Consider the following 25,635-nt stretch of genomic DNA (forward strand, 5'->3'; position numbering starts at 1 on the left):
TCTGATTTTTTGGCCATCTGTCAACATTTTCTATTCTCTCGCCGACTTTATCATGTAATTACTTATCAGACGTCCCATCCTAACATTATTGATGATCGTAAAAATCGTGAAAATTTCGCGGCTACTAACGGGAAAAATGGATTCTTTTAAATTATGACTAATTATCACGTATTATTATGTAATTAGTGTGATTTTTATCTTTGTAATTATTCCAACATTTCTGTATAATATGAAGTTCCATTTTTACATATCTTTTACTTCTATTCAATTATAGTTGAAAAAGTTCAACGGAGCCTCAAAAATTTGTCATTTTATCCGAAATAATTTTGTACAACAAATATTACATGTCACACAACAACAAATATTATGTCATTTTTGCAATTAATATAATATTCTCACATCTATATAATTGTTTTGACACATTATTTTCGATTTCAAATAAAATAGAGAAAGTATAAATTATTAACAGAAAGAGTGCTTTTTTTATAATAAGTAATTTCAAATCAGCACAGTAATATCAGGACAAGCTATAAAAACAATTTCGAATAGACAGTTATATTATATACATATGATAAGCTACACTCATTTCTCGTCACAGCATCAATATACAGTCTACCGTCAACAATAATATGTATATAATGATCGCGCAACAGTAGAGCCAACAAGAACAAGTACGTATTGAAAGAAAAAGCAAGTAATATATATATATAACTATTTCCTTTTAGTCCTTTACCTTGGCTTAAATTCAAAATAGCATGTGAGTAACATTGTCGTAATTGTGAGGATAAAATGTAACATGTGATATTTGCAATAAGAGAATAGATGAGATTTCTTGTTCAATGACTTTTTCAATGTGAGTCATTAGAAACGCATAAATTATTAAAAGATTTTTTTTATTTATAAGAGATTATTATCTAATATTAATGATGATACAGATTTGTATGCTTAGTGATTATTTTAAGTAATGATAGATATTTTTAATTCATTCTCGAAGAACTTCTTTTTTATTAGACAATAACAAAACACAAAAAGAAAAAAATTGATGATTTCATATCAATTTATAATCGTAATCGATCTGTAATCTTTTTCAATTGTTTAAAAGACACAGTAGCATTAATAATCAATAAGATTATTTGATCCGTCAATTAATTCCTAGCTGAGAAACTATAAAAATTAGGTAACACAAGTGCTACACATGTTAATCGATCATTCTTAATCAATGTCGTCACGCTAGCTGAACGTATAGTGTGCTTATTATATTCATGAGATAAATACCACCCACGTGTCTCTCTCTTTTTCTCTCTCTCTCTCTCTCTCTCTCTCTCTTTCTCTCTCTCATTACTAGTATATATCTATCCGGCCGCACATGACTGGGTTCCTCGTCTGACCATAGCGTGGGAAGGAAAAAAAAGTATTCCCTTCTTTTGTTTCATCTGCAACGTTCTCTATTCATAAATCGAAATAGCGCGCGGCGATCTAATCATCGCGGCACGGCGGGCATTCAATGAGAACGTTATTATTTTCCCGGCGCTGCCCCGGTGGAAGCCTCTTTTACCAGATAATTACCGATCGCGAGCGCAAAGTGTTTCTATCGCCAAATTTGCATTATTAATTAGTAATAATTATTAAAAATATCATTGTTCATATTACAATCATTATTGATGCTAATAATACTAACAACGCCGAGAGATTCCAATAAATGACATTTAAATAATAATATAGATATTATCATTACCGTTATTATATAAAATGTTAATTATACCTACATCCATACGTACTTCGTTAATACAAACTATAAAAATTGCCCAGATTGCGGACACACGTGTTAAATCGTCGTGCGACATTTGCTTTTGCAGATTCCCGAAACGGTTCATCCGATCTAGTAGATATGCCAGCGGGAACCGTTCCGAGTTTGGGCGCCGTGGCAGGCGTCGGTGGCGAGGACATGGCTTCCTTCTGGGCATCTTACGCCATGAATTTTAAGAAAACGTCGCCGCCAGCGTCATCGGTGACGCCCTCGCGATCCGATCGCGATCGAGAGTCCAGTCCGCCCGGTGGCGAGGGGACGGGAAGCGCCCACGACGAAACCAGCAGTAGTGGCAACAAGGAAGACGAGGACGATGATGACATGGATGTAGACGAAGGATTAGACCCGAGACACCACGATCCGGAACGTCTCAAGGCGTTCAACGTAAGTATATATGTAGTTTTATCTTTTTACGTTATTTTATGGAATTTGCCTTCTTCGAGACATTTTAGATCATATAAGATTTCTAAATATTTTTCGACTTCAAAATCCTCATTATCGCAAATAATGTGCGTTGCAATCTCAGCGAACGGAATACGTATATAATAATAGTAACTGAATTACGCGCAGTTTCATATCTAACCGGTCACTTTATGCCAACTATCGTTGCAAGAAAAGCGTCGTTTATATTCCTCGGAAGGATCGCGCGGAAGGGAAAGAGAACGGCAACATGAACGGAGCGTAGAAATTAAGACTGTCGGCATATTGGCGGCGCGTGGGGCTTTCCCGAAAAACCCAAATTATCGTAAAGTTTTATGAGCGCGCGATCCGCCAGAGAGCCGGCTCACACACAGAAGAACGGAACATGCCGTTTCTCTCTTGGTTCTTTTCCCCTCGTTTCTCATGTATCTCTTTTTTTTTTTTTCGTCCGTTTTCCTCGTGAAAGCCAAGCGGTCGTCGTTTCGCGATGGTTGCCGTTGGTGCGCCGGCCAGCTTCTTAATTAATTACAATTAGTTTAATAGAGTCCCGGTGTTGCGCGCCCCACTGCCGCTAAATTCTTAATTTCTTGAGCGGTTAGCGAGACTCCCGCTTAATTCACTCCACTAACGTTGCCGCTGCGTTGTGTTCCGCGCGGCAGATGTTCGTGAGGCTGTTTGTCGACGAAAACCTCGACCGCATCGTGCCGATCTCGAAGCAGCCCAAGGAGAAGATACAGGCAATAATCGACAGTTGCACGAGACAATTCCCCGAGTTCGCCGAAAGGGCTAGGAAGAGGATCCGAACGTACTTGAAGAGCTGTCGAAGAAACAAACGCGGCAGAGAGGGACCTTGGGATACCGTAAGTTTTCTATCGCATTTATAATCTCTCGTAAGATGTATATAATAAATTAGTCTTCTAAAGCTTTTCAAGTTTTGATATTTATATAAAATAAAATCGCTTTCAAGTTCGAAGCCGCAATTTTTCAAATTTTAAATTCACATTTACGTTTTTCTCGTATTATTTCTCTTCGAGTTTGCTTGATTAAAGCCCTTGAAATATTCGCGTCGAACTTTATCCATAAATTTTCGAGCATTCTCATGGCATGAGTCAAGCCTCGATACGAGGACGCGGGTGTACATACACGCATGCGTGACGTACGCATTTCTTTTTAGGCCAGACCCACGCCAGCACACTTGACCTCCGTGCAGGCCGAGCAGATTTTGGCATCCGCCTGCGAAAACGAGAGCGACAACGCGAAACGCATGAGAATCGGTCTAGAGCCTGTGTCGCAGCCTATGCCAACTCTTCCGGCCGCAACGGTGAGTAATAATCACACGCATACAAGGGAGAGATATACATTATCTCGACTCCGTGAACCCGACAATGTTGCCCCCCGGCGAATAAGACATTTCGACATCGTTAGCTCGGCTAGTAATTACGTGTCGCAACACATTCTGATCTGTGGCGCGTGGACAACGATGTATAACACGGACACCGAAATGCATCACCGATTAATTTTAACCCTCTTTTTCATCGCCCCGTGAGAGAATCACACGTGTCTTTACGGATGTTCTTCTATATAACTAACGCACGTGCGCGGCTGACCGTAATTAGATGCTACGCGTGCGCAACCTTCGGACGTTCTTGTCAGCGTTACAAAGAACGCGAGATTCATTAATCAAGCGATTTTTAGACAACTCGCGAATGTATCCGCGACTCACTTACTAAATATATCACAAACTAACGCGGGAAGTAACTTATCGCGATAGATAGATGCAAACGTGTGAATCATTTTGAGAAAATAAACCAATTACTCGCTGTGGTATCAAAATTTAACTGTGTGGTATAAAAAAATATTTAAACTGCTTCAAGTATTTTTATAAAAGCAATAGATAACATCTGATCACAAATATATATATATATATATATATATATATATAAATCGAATAAATAAACAAATAAGTAAATACAATTTGTAAACTATAAAAAAAGCATCATCTGTCTCATGTTTCCGCTATTGCTATTTTATCCACAAACGTGTACCAACGATGCGCATCACGCAGTAGGCGCGTGTACAAATAACGTACGCACACAGCGTGCTGGCATTTCGATCGATCCTCATCCTCGCAGAAAGGGGCTACGCGCCTATCTAATTGTCCCTTAACTCATTTATACATTCCGTTTCATGTATTCGAATTTAGTCATCACGCGCGGAAAATCCCATCACTGTTAAAGTAAACACCTCAATAAGCTCGCTTTTTTTTAGCTTGTCATTTATCTACATAGCGTTGACTGTGTATGTGTGTGTATTCGCTATTCTAGCTGACGTAGATATATAATAAAAATATAAAGAGTCTAAGAATATATTAAATAAAAGTAGGGTAACGTGAAAAATAAATATTACACAAGGAACAAAAAAAAATTTACGTAAATAACAGAGAAAATGAGGAAATGAAAACGAGCGAAAAGGAGAGGAGATTTTTCGATCGCGAGTATGAAAATTCGACGAGCTCCTGCTTAGCGCTCGACAGCGAGATACGTGAACGGAGAGCTAGGATTGATATAGGTACCGCGAGAGAGGCCAGTGATAACCCGCGGGTCGCGCACCTCTCCCACTCTGATATAACCCGCGCATACAGAGGGCCGGAGACGGCGTAAGCAACCTCGGCCTCATAAAAATGGTCGCGCGTATGCGGAACGGAAGAAGCTGAAAATATTCTCGGGAGAAACGCGGCGCAAAAGCGCGACGGGGAAGGGAGGGAAAGGGAAGGGAAAAAAAAGTCGTCGCGGACTTTTGCGCGTCGAAACCGGCGCGCACTTTCACGCGCCGAAGAAGGAATATACTCCGATCGCACGACGTCGCGCGATTAGAGGTCTCGTGTATCCGTAAATTTCGCGGTACATTACGTCAGCTATGCGGACCCTGAGATTTCGTGTTTCGAGGAGTCATCGTCGTAAAATCGTTGCCAAGATATCCGGGGCAGGTTCTTTCGGGTTTGAAATTAGATTGACCGCCTCCTCCGAGAATCTCTCATCGATCACCCGAAAAGCGTCGATCAATCTCGCGAATCGCTCTTATTGACGTCACATCTAATTTACGCGGCAAGAATATTAAACGATTCGGCGTACAATTACGTCTGCGTTTCGCGGTCAACTTTAATATTTTTCTCCTTACGCGCGTGCAGAGTTTAAGATGACGCGAAAAAAGTGGGAACACAATAAACGATCTCGTCGGTATCTCGTGTACGAGATTTGTAGGTGTGAATGGTGGTCCGAGCCATCCAATTTCGTACGATACATCGCGCGACTTGTCTAATCTTCTTCCCCCGTCCACTCCGCGCGGTTCTATTCGCCGATTCTCCGGTGGATTTCACAGTTGACGAACACGCCGCGATGACACTCCCTCACTCTGTCCTCCCCTCTTTGCGACACCATGCCTCTCGCACGCAACCGAGAAGCTGAAATGCACACGCGGTTCTCCATCCACCGAGGCCCCGACTTATCATCTACTTTGAAAATCCCTGCCTGAGAAGAAAACGGAGAAACAAAAAGAGAGAGACGGAGAAAGACCCGATAACCTCTTCGGCGACCTAAACCTAACCCATTAAGGAGAAGACCTCTCTTTCTCATATACATATATACCGGGGTTCGTGCGCGTCAGACGAAGCGGCTATCTGCTCTTCGTGGCCACCTATATAATTGACGTCAACGTACACTGCTGGCCTTTCATAAAAACACCTCCCTACATCCGTTCTACGCCGCTTGAAGATTTCATTCCTCCGTGCTCTCGTCCCGTGCTCGGACCCTCTTTCTCGCGATCTCTCAGCACCTCTTCCCCTTGCTTTATCTTCTTCTCAACCTCTTCTCGTCCTTCTCCTACTCTCTCTCCACCAACCCTCTGTATGCGTTTCATTCGATCTCCTCCTCCGTCAAGCAAGTCATCCGTTTCTGTGGTGAAAACGCACATTGCCACCTCTCGGCATTCATCGCGTGGTCCTCTTTCTTCTTGTTTCCACGAATTAATTTCCTCTCGTGAGCTTACTCACTTCGTCGTTTCGTCCCGACGCATCCGGACGTTCTCTTTTCTTGCTTCTGACGTTTCTCCCTCGTGTCAACCCGCTTTTTCCTCATCCTCCTCATTCGTTTTGTCCTTCCTTTTCCTTCGTCGGCCGAGAACGACGTTTTCTGAATCTCGCTCGAGTAAACGCGGACGTTATTGTTATCGTTTGTCGATACGTCGCCAGTAGGCAGGGTGGGGCGCGAACGCACAAGTTTAAGAAGATCGAGAGAAGAAGAAGCAGAAGAGGAAATCCAAGCGAAGAAACTGCCGGCGCGCTTTGTTCCGCTCGATTGCTCATAGCGGTGAATACGATCGTGTTCGATGATCGGGATTGTGTCGATAACGAGAGCGGATAGACTATATAATCGAGGCTCAATTAGCTCGTGTCTCGGAACGATCCTCGGGGTTGATGATCGATAATTCGTAAGGCGATCGATAGTGTCCGTGCTGCTTCAGTGATTAGTCACGTGCTTGCGAGACATCGATTGGTTTATTCTCGGCAAAATATGAGGAAAAAGAATCTACCGGTCGTTCACAAGCTGGTTCGCGATCATGATCAAATTCAGCAGGTATTATAGCGGATTTGTTATGGCGTTATTCTATGCGTCATCGAATAAAATTACGACATTGAAGCAAAAGTATTTTTTCTATATTTTATAGATAGATTTATAAATCTTAAATTTTTATTTTTTATTATGTCTACAAGTTATTTATAAGCATCGTATCAATATTAGAAGAGCGGGGTGCATAATCAAATCTAATTGAATTAATTCGAAAAAATATGCGGGATCGCAACATTTAATCACATTGCAGTATTAAAAGATTACGATAGCTTATAATTGCGCTAATAATAAATATATTTTCGATCGATGTTAGCAAAGATTAAAGTTAAAAATCAAGGTAAAAGATAATTATTTTTTTTTGATATGTAATCTTGCGAATGCGAAATCAATAATCCTAAGCATCCAATATAAACTATTATTTTTAAATGTGTCGAAACTAAAGCCTCGAGATCGATTTTTTAAAATAAAATTTATAAGAGTATTTAAAAATATATACATATATGATACACACACATATGTATGTTTGCATACATATAAATTATTTAAAAAATACACATACATACATCTATGTATATTTCACATATGCATAAATTAAATTAGAAAAGAAATCATATATAAGATTATAATGACATTTTATTGCAATAATGTTATTTATCGATTCTAGCAAACGGACGTTCGATCAAGTTTGGACCACTTCTCGAGCACGCCGATTAAATCACTTCCGGGTAAGAGGGAAGATACCCCTCCGGCATCGCTAACGTCCCTGGCACCTTTAACCAGTTTGGCGAACTTACCGAACAGCACCCTTTCCTCTACGCCGCTGTCGCTCGCATCAGCGTCAAAGTTGCTCACGCCAACGGACAACAAGAGTCTCATGAGGTCAGTACGATGAACTAGTTACGACGAAGGCAAGACGAATGAAATCCGTGTTTTCTCTAGCGGCGTAGTAGAATCGAACTCTTATCTCTCTTATTTTTTTTTTAATTGGCCTACCAGCATCAAGGCTGATTCGATATAAAGCGCAAAAATAAACATTTCTCTCGAGTTAAAAATTCTATTCGCGTCAATTTATATTACTGAATCTCATTAAAAAATAAAAATAAAAATGAAAGAAGACTATCGTTCTCTTTCGCTCAGCGTGATTACGATTAGCTCTCTTACTTCTCTCTGAATTATCGTAACCGATTATCGCAATCGGACGCTAAGATTTCCGTCGCCGAGTTCTAGATAAGACTTCGCCTTCGGTCAAAGATCATGGCACAAAAATTCACCGGACGCCTCGTTAAACGGGTGCACGTCCTTAACGGAACGTGAAGTAATCAGCGGCGGCCTTTATCGCTAACGCTCATCTTATTCTCATTACGTTTTTCAGCCAGGCGACCATAGTCAGTTCGTCGACGGTGAATGGTGTCGCCAGTGGCGGTGCACCGACAGCGATGTACAGACCTAACTTCAGCCAGGCGTTCCAACGTGCCGGGCCTACAACGGTACCGCCGACCGGTACCCTCTCATCTGGACTGTACCCGACCCAAAGTTTCTCGGGCCTACTGAGCAACGGTACACAAAGTAATTCGGTTATTGGTGTCTTTAAAAAAATGCTTTTGCACGGTTTACTAACATCCTTAGAAGTTTGCACGTTTTTGCAAGCTGTTATTTTGAGTTGTGCCTCTTTCCTCGGTTTAATGTCAATAAATGAATTTTCATATTTAGATATTTTAAATTCTTCTCATTTATATTTAATCAAAAGTTAATTATATAGATTAATTAAAAAATAATTCTTCGCTTGTCACTTTCTATTTTTGCGCGATAGTGTTTATAATAATGTTCTAGAATTTAATGAGAGGTACGACTGAAAATATATTTTCTAACATAGTATATGTATGCATGTTTCGATGAATCACGATAATAACGTTTAATTTGCGATCGATTTTTTAAATTCGTATTATCCTTGCAGGACCGACGGATCTTAGCATGAAGAACACGAAGCCGCTGTTAAGTCACAAGTTGAACGCGACGGAAATGACCGCGGTGAGGCAACTGATAACTGGATATCGGGAATCCGCGGCCTTTTTGCTCAGATCTGCCGACGAGCTGGAACAACTATTGCTCCAGCAACCATAGAGCTATGTTTATATGACCAGCGCTCAACCGCTTGGCTCATAATCACAATAATTGAGAAAGCGAATATACCATACTATGAGCACTACGAGCTCCATTTGATCATCGAGAGTAACGTTGAAGTCAGCGTAGATTCATTGATAGTACTTCAAGGTCGTTTGTACTCTGTCGGCAATGTGACTTTCAATATAAATTTATCCTCTGCTGCAAAGGTCTCTGGGCCACTTGCGCTAAAAGGATCGATTCAATCTGACAAGACGAGAGTGCAAAATTGTATTTACATGACAAACTAATTGAAGAATAATTTAGAGAAATTAATCGGAGTTACTTCACAATGGACAAAAAAGATTTCTTTGACGAAAAGACAAAAGTCGAGTTTGAGAAATCGCGACGCAAGGCTCATATTCCTCTCTAAATGCATCCTGTTCGAATAGTTTCCTTAAGTCTAGAATTAGAAATGTGTCGTGGCAACGCGCGTGATGAAATATGAATTTTTTTATTCATTTTCTATTTTTCTCAAAAATAGAGTTCTCTCTAAAAAGAAGTGATGTTTATGCGGATCAATCAATCACAGTTTTATTAAAAGTGCCAAATGTAAAGTTATACACATACGTGTATATTTATATTTTTGGTGCTTTTGTAATCAAATTATGACGAATCCGCATAAAGATCGCTCTTTTTCAACAGTGGAAATCTTTCATCGCAATTTCAGCCTCGATTTTTGTTAAAGATTTTCATTAAAAAAATCTTTGTATGTTTTATTATGAAGGAACTCCAAGAAGAAGTACGAGAAAGAAATTAATTTTTCTAATTATTGTATATATATACCTATATAAAATAAAAAATAGAGTACTTATAAAATCTATTTTTTATTTTATATTATATTTTATTTTATATATATCATATATATAAAATAAAAAATATAACTTTTACTAGAGAGAACTCTATTTTTCTCTCTGAGAAAAATATAAGACGAATAAAAAAATGCATATTTCATTACGTGTGTCGCCACAACACGCGTTTCTAATTCTAGACTTAAGGAAATTATTCGAACAGGGTGTACATAAAAAGAAATAATGAAATATTTACTTAATTACTGATAAGCTAAAAAGGATGAGTGTGATGAATTAGGATGTAATGTAAAAAAGACATTGGGGAAAGCTTGCGGACGACAAGTCATTTGAAAGCACGTACTATTAGTACATATTTCCTAATAACAAAGATGGACGAAGCGTCTCGGAACTTTTTCTCTTTAAAGTCAGGTGACGCGCTTGCAGTTTTTCCTATTCAGATTCGTAAGCTTCGAAAAAGAGTTCGTGAGCTCCATAATTCTACTACAAGTATATTCACCGTTTCAATGATGGCTATAATGAAAAAGCTGTCACGTGTTCTTATAAGAAGCTAATTTCGCTAATCTATTTGTTATCGTTATGTACATAAGACGTAAATTATATATGATACAAATAGTTACTCTCACGCGAAAGAACGTCGATACTCCTCGAGAGAGCGCGATTAATTCGCGCGAGTGAATTGCACTATTCACTTCGAGATTGGCGAGTACATAGAGTTTTCAGAAATCGATTCAAAAAAAAATATAAAATGTTGTGTGTGTGTGTGTGTGTGTGAGAGAGAGAGAGAGAGAGAGAGAGAGAGAGAGAGAGAGAGAGAGAGAGAGAGAGAGAGAGAGAGAGAGAGAGAGAGAGAGAGAGAGAGACACGTATTTTAGAGAGATTATCATAAAATTTCGCCATTTTTGAAGTAAATAGATCAAGCAGATTTTACGAGAGTCATACATACGTGTACATACATAGAAAGAAATGCGTCCATGCATTGATACACGTGTATATAATAAGTAGATTACAAGGCAAGATGAATTTTTTTATTGGCGACGCGTCAGAGGCTTCGTCAAAAAAGATAAATTAGTTGATTAATTGATTAACGATAATTGTACAACGTGGTCGTAATATAGTCAGACCAGAGACGAAGGAGCGTAGTGATCGAGAATATAATTTCGGGACCATCTTGTCACGATCGGACAATACGTTATAACCGTATTCGTGGTCTCCGGACGCATCACTGTGTTACCAAAGAACATTAATTATTATCGTTAACGTACCTATAATGTATCTGTAATGTAAGACGTTCTTCTTCTTTCGCGTACTTTTTTTTAGACAATATTTTTTTTTTTTAACAAAAGCGTGAAAAATTATTTTCTTAGCTGATTAAAATTATATGATGATAAATGTGACAACCGTTTGTGGACGTGATAACTGTATATGTCATCTCTGATTATGAATTTCTCTATTATTTTTCTTATTATCATTAACACATTATTACACTGCTACGGTAATTATCGCGATATTATATTTTTATTATTATCATCGTCATTATACCGTCATCTAACATGATTATCATCATGATATTGATTGCAAATCTGAAAGAGCAAGAAGATAAAGCGAGATATTTGTACGAATACTTCGCTCTGTCTTTCAATAGTTTCAATGTCATTTTTCACAGAAAAATTTCCGCTTGTTAAGTCTACGCTTTGTCGTTGTTTTGTACATAGTTTATATACATTGTCGGAGTACATATACAGATTATAGAAATTAAGTTGTTTAAGTAACTAGATATAAAAAAAGAATATATATTATAAATATAAATATAAATATATACATATATATTTATATTTAAATATATATATATATATATATGTAAATGTAAAATATCTTTATGCGAATGAGATTTTGCTAATTGCTATCACCGTTGAACTTCAAATGCATTCCAATGGGAGCAAAGCAAATAGAAAAGTATATGGACAGAATACAGGAAAGATATGAAGTTAGACGGAGAAAGAGAGAGAATATTATTAGAAAGAAAAAACATGAGAAAGATAGATAGAGAGAGAGAGAGAGAGAAGCGAGAAAAATGTGTATGTATTTGCGTGTATATGCACAATCGCTGAACGTGCGCTCATCGAAGGTTCTACAGGAATCACGACTCTTATTGAGAAAAAGCGAGAAAAAGTACTTCCTTTTTCCTTTTCCGTTTTGCGAGCAGATCGCCACGGCGAAAAGCGCCTACCGTCGCGCGATTAAACTCTAATAATAATGTTTGCGGCACATTTGATGAGAGACATAATCGAATAAAACGTTTCAATTGGAATTAATTTTTATCTCTTCAATCACTTCAAACTCGAATGATATACTTGCGATGACGATGCAAGCGCATCGCGCCGAATACAATTTTTCGTCCATATATACCGTAGTAGTTGGACATCTCTCTAATCAACACAGTGCAATAGTCTATAGGGATACCGTGTATTAACAGTCGTCGTCACGATCATGCTTTTATCATGCACGACGTAAATAGTCCCAGCTCAATCACCCCTCCCTTCAACGCCTTTCCGCATTTATCTTATTAATTTCAAGCAGGCATCATACTTCTTTACGAATATAAGCTATCAACAGTTCATATCTTACCGCTAGGATTGTACATTTATATGTAATCCACCTCTCAGACCTTTATAACCACATAATCGCGAGGACCGAGCTCCATTTTGCGAACTACATATTTCACCCTCCCTCCGCAAATCCGACTAGCAATAATGTTCACTGCGCGCTCTGCTAATAATTGATACTTGTATAATTATGCCTCGACGATTCTATCATTCATAAAATTCGTAAAGCAATTGAAAAGAATTTATTGTATTAAATGTTGTTCTCGACTAAAAAATGAGAATCGAATCTGATCGTGTTCATCGATACCGTTGCTCGTTTTTAGGGAAAATCCGGATTCATGACACATCCGAAACACGGAGTAAAAGGAAAAGGGAAAGACGAAGGAGATAGAAAAGATTATAGATACCGAAGAAACTTACTCTGTTCTTTTTTTCCTATGTTCGATAAAAAAAAAGTGTCCGTCGTGTGTACCTTAATTCGCCTATGCGGAAGTGCAGTTCATATATAGTCGCGAATCGGTGTATATTGATTAAAGAAAAAAAAATATGTATTTGTTCCTAAAGAAATGATAAGAGTAGTATAACATAATATAGGTACTATAAAAAATATTAATATTAATAATAACGATAATTTGATGGTACTTTTCTTATAAGTAATATTATACATTATTACGATTATTGTAGAGTTGGTACGGTTCTTGAGGATGCCTTGCCTGTAAATGTAACTCACGTTAAATGAAGAAAAAAAAAAAAAAAATCTTATTACCTTGTAAATGTTTTATCAAATATAATCGATTATTCAACTTATACTTCGATCCTGATTCTTTTAATTGTTCAGCGTCCTATCTGCGTCAACGTTCCGGCAAGATTTACGACTTGGTATACATTATTTTTCTTTCTTTTTCTTTAATGTTTTTTGTCATCCATTGGTCTTTTCGCTTGACTAACGACGGCGAAAAAATCCCGTAAAGCCGCGGTCTCTACACGGTCATAAATATCTCGGACGCATGCATAATTGCGGCGCCTTTAAATGCGACGAGCAATCGACCCGATAATGTATTATGTGCATACGTTTGAACGAAATGGAAAGCAATGGAAAGTTGAATAAGTACCGGTGCGCCGCAAGATCACGATCTTGGCCGGATTGTGAAACTCTACCTACTCGCAACAATGTGGTAAGAGTTAAAGTTTATTATGTCTATTTATTCGCATTTTTCAGAAATTTTGTGTTGCTTATTTTATACGCATCAAATTAGAAAATGTATTGTCGATGCTAATAATTTAATTTAATTATAAAATTTTATTACCGAATATATATTTTTATTGCGATATAGCGATTTCTTTCTTTACGTAAATAATGTCACTGGAATGTATATAAGCAAAGTATCATTTAATTAGCAGAATCGCTCAGCATATTCCACAATATGGATCTGAGAAATGATATATCATTCTGCGATATATAAACTTATACAATGCACAATGAAAAGTCAAACGAATAGTCGGCGCGATCTTTGATGCGAGAAGATTGCGAATCTGGTTAACTCGATCGCGTTTGGCAGGCCGCATCGTTACGAACGTTTCGCTTCATTGATCTTTTGGTCAACAATTGTTCCCCTGATATTTTTAAATCCGTTGACATTAGAATAAAAAATAAAATGTTTGAAAAAATTTATAAATACGAATAATAAACGTATCATTCAAAATTATCGCGATATATTATTCTAGCAATTATTAATAGCAGAAAATTTATTTAATCTGATATCTAATATTGAAATGTGAAATTAATATACACATTTTTTGTCAATTTTTACTCTTCCAAAGAAAATTACAAAATCTACATAGAAATGTATAGAGCAGAGAAATCTATTGTTCGCAATTGTGCGATTTCGATGTGCGGTTTTATGAGATATGTCGAATCGCGTACTGGACGAGTGTAATCATTTACCATCATTTTCGGAAAATAGCTTTTGACCAAGAGTTTATTCTAGCGGACGCGAAATCTCGCGTAAAATACACGGGTACACGAAACACAGATCGATCCGTGTGTTTCGAGACGAGAGATATCAAAGAAACCAAGAGCCTCGCTTCTTCACCAAGAATCGTAATATCTTTTTGTACGCCAAGTCCTATGGAGTAAATTTTATCGACTAGTAATGCATCACGAGTTTTACGAAGGTCTTTGCATTTAAATGGCTCGCGAGTTTCAGGAGAACGTCGCATCTACTATAAACCAAATAGTTCGGACGTATATACATACACGATTTTATGAAATCGCACACGCGAGCACTCGTTAGATTTTTTTTCCATGTCAATCGGTTTGTCCTAGAGACAATTTATCCGAAAAAAATAACCTTAATAATACATCTTTTGCATGTCACATTGAATAATCAGTCTCTTAATGCTAACTTTTTCATTATAATAAGATTTTAAATTTGCATGCTTGATTTGACCAAGGATGAGGATTAATTATGTGGAACATCGACCATGCTCTCTATTAACGACCTCATAACTTCGCCCAAGTAGGACGGTCAACTTGTAAGCAAGTGCAAGTTTGTATAATTAAACTGCTCGGGAATGTGGCCGCAACGAGAACAACACATATTAAAATTCACACGTGATCGCGTCGCGGCGAGCAAACATTCACACGCTACTCGTGACACGTGTGTATTCAACATGAAAAGACGGCGGTCCGTCACGTAAGTGCATCGGGGTCAGTGTGTTTTCTACGACCGTCGTGGATAAGGACATCTCCGCGGGTGTAAAACATCTGTGTATTTATTTCCCTACAGAAACGTATTGCACGTGTTGGTGTGCGTGCACAGACCGGCGAAATAATGTGTAACACACTTGCTCTCGGTTACATCGGGCAAGGTGTACGCGATCATAACGAATAACTTTGTAGAGATAACTTCTTTCTCACGCACCGACGAAGCTGATACCCGACAGGATCTCGCAGCGAGATCATCTCTTTCGGAGTGATGCCGTCCGGAATAATAATTATTTATCCTGTTGAGCGATTCTCAAAGCGAAACGTGAAATGATAAGCGCGAAAAATGCTCTTGTCGAGAGCAGCATAACTATAAGTGTGAGATTTTACATATATACAACATTCTTTGCATATACAATATATAATATTCATTAGAATCAAAAGCACATCGTTAATAATATGTCCAAGTACCACATATTATTCACACAATTTTCTTTTACATAATTATACAATATTTTATTTTTATTAAATTATGTATTATTTTCACACCGAGTTAATTAAAAAATATCACTTTATATTAATATAACGTGTCTGTAAATAATCATTAAATTAACATATTTATTATCAATCTCATTTTCATAACTTGTATAAATTATGATCGACAAACTATATTGCGGAAATCGTAACAAGATCTCATTATGTAGATCATATTATATAGAAATGAGCAATAATTGTGCATTATACGCGATTCATTAATTAATTAATTAATATTTATAACGAGACTCGCTTTCGTGTCACGCCAACGCAACAAGATCGATAATCGCGGAATAATTACGCAAGTACTTATTAACGAGTATAGGAATGTATCAACAATGGATTGCTTTAACATCAATAGTGCTTTTGTAAAATTAGCACCCTATTTTCAAAATTTATATATATATATATATAATTAATAGAGCCATCACATTGTTATAATTCTGTTAATTATATGGAAAATCTAGAAATAGTGTTAATTTCTCAAAGATAACATCAATAATGTCACTCGTCATTTTAATAGGAAACCAAAAGAAGTGTAAAAGCCCTATCGTTGTCTCAGTCACATTGTTTCCAAATTTCTTAATTTATTATGAGATAATGTTGTTCGTGAGACTTCTTGCGCAAATAAATCTACAACACGGAATATTAACAATGATGAGACATTTCGAGGATATTTTAATATCTGTTTGACTTCTCGTTGAACGTAGAGTTCGTTAATGTATTTCTACGTACGTCATGCATGCAGAATATTTTCACATTTCCGTCCCGCGATTCACTCCCAGGTGCTACTATAATAATATGGCCACTTCCGTTGCGCTTGGCGCAGCCTCGAGTGATTTCAACCTCGCGTGATTCTAATGCGCTATGAGAGATTTTTACCTAAGCAGCCACATTTTCCCGGAAAAATAGAAAATAGCGATCTCGAAGAACGTTAAACCTTTTTGCGAAGCATAGCGAAAGTAGTTGCTCGTGATCTCTAAATTAGTTGTATGCGTATGTGTATGTGTATTAAACGTGAAAAGAAAGGAGAGAAAGAAGAAAATGTTCTTAAGAGGATAGGAAATTTTCTCTAATGAAAGTTTTAATGCCCCCCAGAGTAGTTTTTCAAATAAATAATTTTTATTGTCGATAATATATTTCAAAGAAAATCGAAGGTGTTCATGTCAGAAGCGGTCTAAACTGGCAAGGTAAGTAATGTTAAGAAAATTAATGAAATGGGGTAAAATAAAAATGAAGAAAATATCAGTGAGAGAGAGAAAATACAAAAATGTCCAGCATTTGTCAATGTGTTGATGACTTCAATCAAATTTGTCTAAGACAATAAATTTTGATACATCTCGCTGTGACGTTAGTTGATCAGCTACCGATCGGCCGACACCAATCACGGTTAATTATAACTGACAATCAACGTATGTATCGGGCGTTTACCGAAAGACGAAACCGCTCATTAAATCCATCTTTAACGTCTGGATATCATTTGATAATGCGTGATGGACGTCTCGCAATTGTATCAATTCCACCAGAGGCAAAAACCGCTCAATCACCTGCGCGGGACCCCGAATCATTCAAAGATCACGTCAAAATCATCGTGCTGGGTAAGACGGCGATTATAAGGTACGAATTTGCACCGCGCAGTGAGTTCGTGCCGCTGTTCATACAACAAACTCGCTTTCATTTAACGGCCGGATAAATTTCTCGACGCCGCTCTTCTCTTCCTCACCCTTCCGAAGGTCGCGTAAATTATCTAATTATGTAGCAACAGCACGCAAATGCGCATTTTCGCTTGTATCATTGCGTCATCGTTCGAGGAACTCGTCTACTTTCTAATATCGCTTTTGTTATCAATCGCATAAAATCTTTAAATTGTTTCAGGTTTTTCGAATTTTTTCCGCTAATAAATATTTTATATTATATAATTACGTAGTTCGTGTTTTTTAATATCCAACATCTTAAGAGCTCGAAAAGAAAAACTCTTTTTTCCCTTCTTAAAAAAGGCATGTTAATATGCCTTTTCCAATTATTATTATTAACGCGCGTTCTATTAAATTAATTTAAGTGTGTTATAATATAACTACTAAACATTTCTTATCTTTTATGTTTATAACATATGCATGTTGAAAAGATCTCTATTATGATACACATTCGAAAATTAAACACATATATACAATAATTTATCTTAATTTATTCATTTTAAGATAATGAATTTGTGATATATATATATATATATATATATATATATATATATAATATTACGATTAATTTGAGCCTTTAATTCTTTTAATGTGTAATAAGTATAAAGATAAAAAAAAGATAAATTTAGATATCAAACAATTTGCAAGAATTAAAATAAGAATAAAACGAATTTACCGATGCATCTATTATAGCTAATTATATTATAATTATCAGAGAAAAAAGGTTTATTCCTAATATTTTTATCATGTATATATATAAATGTATTAAAATATTTCTGATATAATTTTCACAACTGCATTATCTTAAAATTAAAAAAAAATAATTTAACACTCACCAATTCGATGTGCGGAATTGTAGACAATGTTAATCTGTAAAATATAAACGTATAAATATTATATAAAACAATTATTAAAATATTTAAATCATTTATAATATTCCAAATCATTTTTTTAAATATTAAAATTAATTTGAAAATTTAAATATTAATTTTAATGTTTCAAAAAATGATTATATTATGCGCAAAGTTAATTTTTGTTATTTACTTTAAGATATTAAAAAACTACATAATTTGCAAAAAAATATTTTTTAAAAAAAGATAAAATAATTATAAAAAATATTTAAATTAAAATATTTTACTATTTATTTTTACTATTAAATATTTAAAAGAATCTAGTTACGCATTACATAAATAATTATATCTACATATCTTTTAAATATAATACAATGTAGAAATTGTATTTTATACATATACAAATATTTATTATTAAATTATTTTTAAAAAATTATTATATTTCTTATTAAATATTCCAAGTATTTCAAAATATAAAATCTAGGATATTTTATATTCATTATTATACAACAATGAAAAATTTGAATCATTAACGTGAAGATAAATAGATTATCTCACAAATAACAAATAAAAAGTTAAATAAATTGTAAGTTATATTTACCCTATCGTTGGTTCGCCGTTGCCCGATGCCTCCCTAGGCCTCCTCCTCCTCCCAGAAGAAGTTTCCAAACACTTGCACTCGCGTTACTTTTTTCGTTCGCGACGAGCGGCGACGCCCGGATTTTAGATACCTATTACATTTTCGACGCGTTTCGGTAAAACGCGAGAATCGCGAGAGCTTATTCGCGCGCGAACCGATGCTCTGTTTTCGCGTCGCCGCTTTTTTCAAGGCCCACTTATCGGAGGGCCTCATCGAACGACGATGATGCGACGACTCCCTCGCGACGATACGATGCGCAGCAGTGGACCTGTAACATATAAATATATGATAATTATATAGTGAAATTTAAAATAATTGATGTTCCGAAAAATAAAATTATTATTTACATTGAGTTTAATAGTAAAAATAGTAACAATAAATAATTCACCATATAGTTGCTCCGCCGTTGCCCGATGCCACCCCGGGCCTCCTCCTCCTCCTCCTCCTCCCAGAAGAAGCTTCGAAACGCACTCGCGTTACTTTTTTTCGCGACGCGCGGCGACGCCCGGACTTTAGATATCGCATTTCGACGCGTTTCGGTAAAACGCGAGAATCCCGAGTGGTTATTCGCGCGCGAATAGAACCGATGCTCTGTTTTCGCGTCACCGTTTTTTTCAAAGCCTACTTATCGGAGATGGGCCTAACCTCATCGAACGACGATGATGCGACGACTCTCCCGCGACGCGACGCGCTTTAGGTTAGGTCAGGAGTCGCCGATATTCCAAGAAACAGGCACTACATTTCACTATGTTTTATATTTCACGACGTAGAAATCGCGGATCAACAACGCCGAAAAACTCGAGAAATTCGACTCGAAAGCGCAACGGTAATTCGATCCGCCCGTGTAATAGTAGACTGTAATGAAGTTGCCCGCGTAATAGACTCGCTCGTGCGATCGCGATCACGATGTCGGTACACAATTTCGCGACGCGATCGGCTTTGTACGATAATGAAGCACGTAAAAACATTAAATTCACATTTGTACTGTCGCGGACCGACGATGAGCGCGCAAACGTTGATCGCGAACAACCGAAAATGCATCTAGCAAGGCTTGTGCCAGTTACGGAACGCGCAGCACGCCAAGGTCGCGAAGTTGTAATGGCGGTGGTCGCGGCGTACGTGCGAGCTCGGAGCTCGGCTCGACTCGGCTCGGCTCGACTCGGCTCGACTCGGCTCGACTCGGCTCGGCAGTCCGAGTCAGACACTAGTACTGCTGTTGTGTCTGAAACATATTAATTTAATTTTTATAACATTATTATTTTAAAAATTAATTAGCAAATTAATTCCTTAGTTGATTTCTGATAAAAAATATTAATAAGATGTTAATTTGTTAATTAAATTTTAAAATACTAATGTGTTATAAAATGTAAAATAGTAATATGTTGTAAATAATATGTATAATGACCTATCTGCGATTAATATTTTTTGTCAGAAATTAGCTGATTAAGGAGTCAATTTGCTAATTAATTTTTAAAATAATATGTTATAAAAATTAAAATAATATGTTTTAAATAATATGTCATAATTCTTTAAACTCGATTAATATTTTTGACAGTTATCAGCTGATTTCGGTCAAAAAATATTAATCAAAAATAAGGTATTATAACATATTATTTACAACATATTACTATTTTAATTTTTTACTATATTATTTTAAAATTGAATTAGGAAATTTAACGCTTTAATCAGCTGATTTCTGTGAAAAATATTTTAATTGAGTTTAAACAAACTATATTATTTTTTTTTAATATCATTCTTTTTAATGTAAAATTGAAGAATAGCGCGCGCTTGTGTTGTTCTAGTATATTAAAAATTGAATACAAGTTCGACTTTACAACGTGATTAGAATGCCTCGGTTGCAAATTTGATTGAGCTGCGATAAATAGCGGACACGCCTGCGGCGCACGCTTTTTGTTGTAATCAGAAGCTGACGAATTTATTTGCTTAGTGCCGGCTAGGTAGCGTGCGTAATATAAAGGCTATGGTAGCCGACTCATTAATCGTCCGTCATAGTCGTAATAAACCCTTAAGCTTTCCGCGAGACCGCTACTTGTGAGTAACTGCTATTCCGGAGACATCGTAAGCCTCCGGAATCTCACATATCTTGCAAATTCCTGTGTCCTTGCGTAGAGAAACGCGCGCAAGGAAGTGTGCGCGTGTCCCACCGATAACTAATCGCGGTAATTAGTCCGCTTAATAAATAAAATCCGTAGGACGTGTTATGCCAGATTGCCGGGATTTAGTCGTGCGATCGATCACGTGAGTAGACCTTTCAAATCCTCTGCCGGGAGAGGTCATCGTGTGTACGATCTACAGAAAGGATTCTTCCTTTTGCTATTTTTTTCTCATCTCGCGCACGAGGTTCTTGATCGCTGGACCAGCGCCGAGCTTTGCCGAAGGATTTTTTGATAATCAATTATAGATGTAACTATAGTAATAATTTTTTCACTGATCATTTCAAATGTATTAAAATATATAAATAATTGAGACAAGTATATAATTGTACTTTTGTAATATATTTTAATAAAGAAGAGATTATGGGAGAGAAGATTAGGTCATTCTCTTAATTTGATATAGCATCGTAGCATATCCGCTGAACAAAATCAGTATATTTCTGATATTTCGTGTCCGATTTACTGTTCTTGTTAAAATAATTAAAATAATTAAAGATAGTATTAATTTTACAATACTTTCAAGATTTCTAGATATGCAAACACCATATGGAAATAATGAATGATAATTAATACGCGAGATAGATAAATCTCATTGGGATACCCCGAAGCTGCAATTTTATTCCAGGCGTTAATTACAAATCAATCATGTGCGCGGTGTCGAGATTCTTTTCGAGCGATATTATATTAACGCCCGGAATAATACAACGCACACCGGTAAGTATGCATGGCGCCGACAAATGAGATTAATGACCGCCGAATACGGCGGGTTGTTGCACTCGCAATTAAAGTCCGTTAATAAAGCACCGGAGGCAAATCGTTTCGCGCTCAGCGGAATGTGAAAGTAGATAAGTCGCGACGACGACTAGTCGTGTACCTACCTTGTGCCGGTCTCGATGGCGCGCGGTGAACCTCATTATCGCACGCGCGAGAGGAGGAAGGGCGGGAAGCAAAGGGAGTATTTCAGACTTAATTGAGATTAGTTTCGTTAACGGATTACGACCAGACCAGTTCCAACGTCCCGCGTGCAAATGTCATTATCACGATCAACAATTCCGGGCGTACTCGGTTATGCAGACTAATTAAAATACGGCCCTAAATCTGTAAGATTGCAGCTTTTTCATCTTCATAATATCCATCTATAAATATCGATAAAATTAGCGTAAATGATAAGACCGAGCAATTATACGTTATGTGATATCATGTTATGCAAGCCTCGTTATTTTATGATTTAATTCAAAGACTAATGAATTAATTATTATTCTTGTCACAACATAATTAGCTGATAATATTATTAAAGAAATGTGCAAATATATGTATGTGTGTGTATTACGTTGAAGAAGCGATACTTCCTTGAATAATTTTTCTAAAACGCATTGCAGCTGATTGGAAACCCGCGGCCCACGCAACGACCGCTTATACTTACTCGTTATTTATAATATATCATCTTGTCGTGGAAAAATATTAAAATACTTTCTACCGTCGTAACGTAATCGTATATCAGAAAAGTGGATGTCGTATATTAGAAGGCACGGCAAGAACGGCGACGGCGTTTCTCGTGATGGCGTGACTCCGGCGCTATCGCATGGCAACCTTGCCGTGCATTATCGCCGATTAATAAGCCCTACGTTCTAAGAAAGCACCTCGGGGTTACGTACTTACTCGACATGTATCGTTCGTGGATTATCGCTACAAAAAAAAAGAAAGAAAAAAAAAAGAAGGGAGATACCCCGGTCTTTAACATCTCTCGCGTGAGAGAGAATGGCCGATCGCGGAACTTACGGAAATTTTGAATTTCTTTCGGAAATCTCGCAGCTATAAGTAATCTTAATCTGCCTCGGCCGGCAAATTTTCATTTCGTTCTTCGCAAAGTTGCGAGAAAACGCGATTTCGAAATCGACATCCCGCACAGATATCTACAATATTACGATGAGATAATAAGTTATACGTATAGAAAATTTGCACCGTGAATTCTACTAGTATATAAAAATACGAATTCCGTGAATTTTCATTCGAATAAAATAAATTACATAAATATACGAGATCCTTAAAATTTTAATCGACAAAAAGATACGCGTTCATAATCTTGAAACCGCAATAAAATCCTACCTCGGATTCGCGTATATATTTTTAACCGTGTGTCTCTCTATTTCGTAAAAATCATAATTTACGTTCCGCAAAAAGCGACGGAGTTTAATGATCGAAGCAACGCCGGTCGCTTCCGTCGTCGTAAATTACGATGACCGATTCTCGAAGAGACCCTTAGCGCGCATCGTGCAATCCGACCTTCTCGCACGCTCCCTCATCGAGGACTCGGCGAAATAATCGACCACGTTCCTGCGTTCCATGTACGGCGGCGGTGGTGGTGATGGCAACTCCTTTGGGCGGGGTGAGTACACTGTACAGTTAGGATTTCGAAGAGGCGAAGAACATAATGAGAGAAACGTGCTGCCCTCTGACCCGCGAGGCGCATTGCGGCTCGACTGCACCCTTGCCCATATATTCGTATTCGAGAGACGAAATTCTTGTTACGTGCGATAACGGAGATAACTAGAGGGGCCTGTTTATATAAAGCTAAAGTGTATCGAGATGACATGAAAATCCAAATTTGGAGTTGATTAAACGAGAAACTCGCCACGGAGATATTATCTTTACCGTCATGCACATGCAAGACCAGTTTTTCCTCAAGAATAACTTGTAGCGAAGGAGCAATTAATTTGTTTTTATAGAAAAAATCGCGTATGCTGAAATGTGAGGCAGAATTTAATTGCGATAAAACTGGATAATTAATATCATCCGTGAAAGATGATGAAAACAGTTTAGATATCACGATATGGACTGAAAAGAAAATTAGTCTCTTTTTTTAGATTGATTAAATAGAAAACTTGAGAAAGAATTTAAATGTATATAAATCCAAGACCTTAGTTCTCTTTGAGATCCAATAAAGACTGGACTAATTATATCTGCAATACTCGTGTCGATTAATTAATATTGGAGAGACTGGGGTAAGACCGGGGCGACCAGTCTCTCTCTCGAGAAGAACTTTGTCGTTAAAGAATTTCTCGGCGTATCTTCTTCGGTCAGTTATCGTGGACGTAGTGAACTGGTATGATTTTTATTCAGTACAATATCGAGTTATCTGCGCTCGTTATCGCTGCAGAATATTTATAGCAGTATGATATTCCTGGGAAGAGATATTCCCGGTGATAGATTGAATAAAAAATAAATTTATTAGTAAGAGATATTTTGTAGAGAAATTAAATTTATAAGAAAAAAATTTTCATATTATGGTAATCATTTAACAAGTGTAATAAAATAAGATTAACGAACGTTTCAATTTGGAAATGTCTCGTTTATATCTTTTTTTCTCGTTATGTTTATGAATCTTTTTGTCGAACCTCTGACGACATGCTACTTTCGCATGCAAACTATCTGAGATAATTTAACGATGCCGATAACGAACCGGTAATTTTGTCGTCTATTCGCAAAAAGAAAAAGTGCGTCGCTTTTGACACGCCTTTCGGGCAAGAACAAACTAATCTCGTGACACGAAGACACGCCGCGTCTAATGTGACGACGTTCTAAGTATATATGTGGGTAGTGTTAAAAGTCTACGAATTGTCACGTCCGCAAAAAGAGATATATCGCAAGAAGACATCACGCCTCCGCAAGGACTTCCGTCGAGGACGCTCGTATGACAATCTCTTCGTCTTAGAAAACATAAAGATAAATGATCATTCTAACGAGCCGAGTTGCGTAATGAGCACTCATTAGCTCTCTCGTCGCACCTCTCCCACGTCTCTCTTCCACGACTACTGACTGAGTGACTTACTGAGAATCCTTCCGCCATCGTCGCGCGAGGAACGCCGTCGAACGTTACGAAAGGACGATTATTTCAACGATTCATTGTTGCCGGCGCACGCGGAAGCGCGCAAATTTCCCGTCCAATCTCCGCGAATTCACACAACGCCATTGGACAAGACGCCGTCTTGTCTGCTGTCGCTGAGAAAACGACACGAGCGTGACACAACAAACGAGAAATAACGTTGCAGTTTCTCCATGTAATTCCGAATAATACGTCCTAACGAGAGGGTTACAGCGCGTGAAAATGCATCTCGTGCGTTTCTTGCAAATCAAGATTTAATTGCGACATAGGTAATTTTTATATTTCGCGAAGAGATTTATCTGTGACTTTATTTTGTCATCTAAATATTAATTAATATTTTATCGTCGAGGCTTTGCTAAAAATTGAGGAATCAAAGAATAGAGCATTTTTTTGATTATGAATTAAAATATGAATATTCATTAATTTATTAATTAATCTGTGATACTGAAAACTATTTTTTTTATCTGTATTATAATAAGAATTTACATACTCGTCTCTCACATCTTGTCGCGCAACTAGCGATTAACTTTCGATTACCAAATGCAGGATATGTTGATAGCCCTAGTGTCCGCAGGACGTGGGCAGAGCCCAAGGTAAGTGGCATGCCGTAGCGTGCTGTTCTTAAATTGTTGCCTCGATGCCGAGGACTCCGCAAACGATATTCGCGTATTATCTCGTTATTCGAAGAGGTTACACGTGGAATATGGAGCACTTACTCTGGTCGT

The 25,635-nt window shown here is 37.3% G+C and overlaps 2 protein-coding genes across 8 annotated transcripts in view; one reads left to right on the forward strand and one right to left on the reverse strand.

The window, feature by feature from the left end:
* LOC145940362 (uncharacterized) overlaps positions 1 to 10,672 on the forward strand; it is a 66,050-nt gene extending 55,378 nt beyond the window's left edge. For 4 of the 5 annotated variants that reach the window (XM_083045426.1, XM_083045429.1, XM_083045427.1 and 1 more), the window contains 6 exons: positions 1,857 to 2,191; positions 2,887 to 3,087; positions 3,402 to 3,548; positions 7,517 to 7,731; positions 8,225 to 8,418; positions 8,807 to 10,672. In XM_083045426.1, the coding sequence (XP_082901552.1) occupies positions 1,857 to 2,191; positions 2,887 to 3,087; positions 3,402 to 3,548; positions 7,517 to 7,731; positions 8,225 to 8,418; positions 8,807 to 8,973 (1,259 nt within the window). In that variant the 3' untranslated portion in view covers positions 8,974 to 10,672. The remainder of the gene's footprint in view (positions 1 to 1,856; positions 2,192 to 2,886; positions 3,088 to 3,401; positions 3,549 to 7,516; positions 7,732 to 8,224; positions 8,419 to 8,806) is intronic. The other variant, XM_083045428.1, reaches the window with a different exon arrangement.
* The window catches only part of LOC145940367 (uncharacterized), a 278,019-nt gene that overhangs the window by 209,034 nt on the left and 43,350 nt on the right, over positions 1 to 25,635 (reverse strand). For all 3 annotated transcript variants that reach the window (XM_083045442.1, XM_083045439.1, XM_083045441.1), the window contains exons 3-5: positions 19,242 to 20,075; positions 18,815 to 19,121; positions 18,199 to 18,232 (exon numbers count right to left, since the gene is read on the reverse strand). The gene's annotated coding sequence lies outside the window, so the exon portion shown is untranslated. The remainder of the gene's footprint in view (positions 1 to 18,198; positions 18,233 to 18,814; positions 19,122 to 19,241; positions 20,076 to 25,635) is intronic.

Source organism: Prenolepis imparis, unplaced genomic scaffold (assembly GCF_030444845.1).
Source record: "Prenolepis imparis isolate NDT839.2.m4 unplaced genomic scaffold, iyPreImpa1.0 SCAF_9, whole genome shotgun sequence".
In the NCBI taxonomy this organism is placed as follows: Eukaryota; Metazoa; Arthropoda; class Insecta; order Hymenoptera; family Formicidae; genus Prenolepis; species Prenolepis imparis.